This window comes from Chiloscyllium plagiosum, chromosome 25 (genome assembly GCF_004010195.1).
Source record: "Chiloscyllium plagiosum isolate BGI_BamShark_2017 chromosome 25, ASM401019v2, whole genome shotgun sequence".
Classification (NCBI taxonomy): Eukaryota; Metazoa; Chordata; class Chondrichthyes; order Orectolobiformes; family Hemiscylliidae; genus Chiloscyllium; species Chiloscyllium plagiosum.
In genome coordinates, this window is record NC_057734.1 from 26465132 (window position 1) to 26469465 (window position 4334).

The window sequence follows — 4334 nt, forward strand, 5'->3', positions numbered from 1 at the left end:
GGAAGTGTTGCACCTCCTGCGGTTGCAAGGGAAGGTGTCGGGAGTGGTGGTTGGGTCGGTGGGGGGTGTGGATCTGACAAGGGAGTCGCGGAGTGAGTGGTCTCTACGGAAAGCTGATAGGGGTGGGGAGGGAAATATATCCTTGGTGCTGGGGTCTGTTTGGAGGTGGCGGAAGTGACGGCGGATGATGCGCTGTACATGGAGATTGGTGGGGTGGTAGGTGAGGACCAGTGGGGTTCTGTCCTGGTGGCGGTTGGAGGGGCGGGGCTCAAGGGCGGGGGAGCGGGAAGTGGAGGAGATGCGGTGGAGGGCACCGTCGACCACGTCGGGGGGTAAATTGCGGTCCTTGAAGAAGGAGGCCATCTGTGTTGTACGTATTTTGAACTGGTCCTCCTGGGAGCAGATGCGGCGGAGACGAAGGAATTGGGAGAATGGGATGGCGTTTTTACAGGGGGCAGGATGGGAGGAGGTGTAGTCCAGGTAGCTGTGGGAGTCGGTTGGTTTGTAGTAGATGTCCGTGTTGATTCGGTCGCCTGAGATAGAAACGGAAAGGTCTAGGAAGGGGAGGGAGGAGTCCGGGACTGTCCAGGTGAATTTGAGGTCGGGGTGGAAGGTGTTAGTGTAGTGGATGAACTGTTCAACCTCCTCGTGGGAGCACGAGGTAGCGCCGATACAGTCATCAATGTAGCGGAGGAAAAGATGGGGGGTGGGGCCAGTGTAGTTGCGGAAGATGGATTGTTCCACATACCCTACGAAGAGGCAGGCATAGCTGGGGCCCATGATGTCTGAGAAGGGGAAGGCAGAGTGCAAGGGGGGGGGGGGGGGGGAGTGAATCATTACAGTTGTTAATTACATATACTAGCTCATAATAAGCATCCTTGTGTGTACATTGACAGAGAACAGATTAGGATTTGGCAACGATAGCTCTGTCGGGGTAGATGACTTACTCCTAACACTTGAACAACAGTAACCGTTTAGTCAATACATCAAAAGAGAACCACATCTCAGAATGAGGCCAACTACAGAAGAAGATTGAAGAGTCTAGTTTTTAATGAAATCTAACAGATATACTAACCTAATCTTTTGCAAAGTGAAGAGCAACAGACTAAAGTGCTTTTTTTGCCATTATTAAAAAGCTACTTTCTATCAAAGCAGATAAAACTCTCCAGAACAAACACAATTGCATGGATGAGTACAAAGGAATGAGCCAAAGAACAGAACAGATGGTGGAAAGAAAAAAAGTTTGGGTAAATGAGACAAAGTCAGGTTGATGAAATCTTTAAGGCTACAATGTCAAGCCAACAAAAGAATATAGAGGCTTTTAACAAAAAAAATCAATGAAAGGATAAACAAAGTTTCATAGGATTGCAAAAGACTATATACCATGCATGCACAAAGGCAAGAATAGGAATTCAAAGAGCAAACTCAAGGAAATCATTGCCTGTGCCATAAAATATTGGCACTAAACGCTGAAATGGTAATTAACAACAATAAGTAAAATAGGAACTCATCAGCATGTGTGCAAACCATCCTGAGGAACTATGCAGTGAGAGATTTGGGAAATTGGCCATGGCTCAGGACTGAATTCTATTCAGTGATCTATGAAGCAAAGCATGCATGGCACACAGAAATAAAATGGAAAAACGATTTTTGAAGTCCTCCAGATTACATGCCTACTCTCCTTTATGGAAAGACGACTGAAACAAATTATTTTTGGATAGCCAAAACCCATTAAACAACATCCATGTAAGAACCATCAACATCAGAAAGTTTGGAGGAAATCACTGGAAGAAAAATAAAATCACAAAGCTGTGACAAAAAGCAAAAATGAGAATGCTCGTGTATACAGAGTTCATGAAGCCATCAATACACAGGTTACAAACATCACACTTTGTTCAAGTTAACAGCAACATGCCACTAATTGTGCTCTCACTACATATACACATAAGAACAATTAAAATTTGCATGGAGACAGTGGCTAATAATTTTCCCTCCAATAATAAAGTGTACATCACTGTGTAAATAATTCAGCAATTAGTGGCAAGGAATTGTCAAATTGCCAACAATGGTGGTAACATTTGCTTGTTAGGCTTGCAAAAAAAAAAGCAAATCTCTCTATAACCTAATTAACAACGAACTGCACTGCAAAAAGTGAATAAGGAGCTTTTTCATGACTTGATTTAGGTCCCTAGAACACCAATCATCCAGTTTGGGCCATAAGGAACAAGGAATGAGGCTAAGTTTGACTTGTCCTTTTGTTTGGCAAGTTGCTCTTCAAACTATACACGATACTAACTTGGACCAGAATCCTGGGATTCCCTTTATAGCACTGGATATCCCTATATCCCAAAGACTGCAGTAGTTCAATAAGGCAGCTTGCCACTGCTTTCTCCAAGGCAATTAGGAATAAGCATTAAATGCTGGCCAACCCACTGAAAACCACATTCCGTGAACAAATACACATAACTGCACGAGTGAAACTGAGGACTCTCATTCCTACAGGCCGCAACTGAATCTTAGACCATTTCAAAATTTAAAGTTTTATATTTTAAAAGATTTTTCTTCCTTTTCTGCTCCTTAGCTTTCCTTCTAATGCAGTCCTCCCGAAATAATTTTGATTTTATTCATCCTCTTTCCTTTTGTGATTCCTAAATTCTTCTGTCCTTCAATCTCATTAGTTGAGGAGAAATTGTTAGTCCCACCAAGGTTCTAGAGCTTATTGTGCTCTTAACACATGCACTTCCAACAATGTACAATTAAAAGATTTGACAGTTTAAAAGAATTGAGAACTGGAGGGCGAGGAGAGAAATCTAACTAATACGAAGCACACTACAGCAAATTCTAGGCTATTAATATATCTTAATTGACTTTTACTGGCATATTAATCCTTCAGGAAGTGATTATTTCCACTTTCTGTCACCATGTTATAATGTCTTGAATTATACCTACCTTTTAACAAGTCAGACTGTCAATACAGTGGATCCTTGCTTTAATTACCTAAACACAATCCGAATACTTTCGGACACAATGGTGATCTCTTTACTATACCATCTGTGCCATACCCAGATCACCCACAGAATTATTCAGCACAAGATCCTTAATCTTTGCCCATACATCTGGATGGCTAAGCAAGCACATCAAATTCAGAGCTATATTCAGATTAAAATAAAGCTGCAGAATAGGAATGGGAGTAGGTCACTCATCTAGAGTCTGTTCCTTCCAGTCGGTGAAATCATAGCATCCCAATTCCATCCACCTGTCTTGGGTCCAAATCTCTCAAAAGACATGTCAAGCAAATAGAACTATCAATCACAAATTCAAAATTATGGATTAAGCTGGTATCCAATGCTTTTTGTGGCAAAGATTTCTACACTACTAAGCCATTTGAATGAAATTGACTCATCTCTCACCTGAATGATAGACTTTGATTTTAAAGAATATTGCCTCTCTTGTCTTAAGATACAGGTAGTTTGGAGATAATGCACGTTCCAATAGTGCAATTTGGCTATAATGTCACTGAAGAACTAGGGAACGGTACCTTAGACAATACTTACCCCTGTTGGCAATAGCGCAATTCCAGCAGAGATCGGTTCGTATGTTTCATTCTGCACCTTCGCCAATGTTTGCGCTGTTCGCGCATGCATGATGTTGATGCTGGTTTTCATGCAATTCTGCGCCTGTGTGGAAGTCGATGCACCATTCTGCACACATACCATGTCAGCACCAAAGACTCTGTGCCGTTCCGCGCATGTGCGATGTACTCTCCTGTTTTCATGTTGTTCTGCATATGCGTCGATGACAGCTGCCAATAGAGCAGCTTTCTGAGAGAGGTACTGTACAGAGAGCAGCTTTCTTATATTTTTTAAAATGTACTGTGTTAAATTTACTTTTGTTTTGTTAATAAATAGGATTTCAAACTTCATTCAGGCTGTGTTATACTTTGCGTTAGATTTTTGGGTGATTTTTGAGTGAGTTTGAGTGATATTTTTTGCTGGTCTGACCCAAGATGGAAAAATTTCTGGCTGTAACTGCTGCTCCTTTTTTGAGGTATTTTAGGGGGTGGATGGGGATTTCCTCAAATTCCAGGAGCAACATTTACTGTTTTATATGCTGTTGCATTGTTTCGGAACTTTGGAGGAAAAAGTCAAAACAACAGCAGTTTTACAAGTGACAAGAAAAGACAAAGCAAGCACATGGTGAGGTCAGCGCAGGGGAGAGAGTGTGTGTGTGTGTGTGTGTGAGTGTGTGAGTGTGTGAGTGTGAGAGAGAGAGAGAGAGAGAGAGAGAGAGAGAGTGTGTGTGTGTGTGTGTGTGTGTGTGTGTGTGAGAGAGAG

General features: G+C 42.1%; 1 protein-coding gene across 1 annotated transcript in view; it reads right to left on the reverse strand.

The window, feature by feature from the left end:
• The window catches only part of clip1a (CAP-GLY domain containing linker protein 1a), a 155616-nt gene that overhangs the window by 101912 nt on the left and 49370 nt on the right, over window positions 1-4334 (reverse strand). Inside the window, exons 4-5 of the mRNA XM_043715268.1 lie at window positions 3664-3802; window positions 1442-1469 (exon numbers count right to left, since the gene is read on the reverse strand). Coding sequence (XP_043571203.1) covers window positions 1442-1469; window positions 3664-3802 — 167 coding nt within the window. The remainder of the gene's footprint in view (window positions 1-1441; window positions 1470-3663; window positions 3803-4334) is intronic.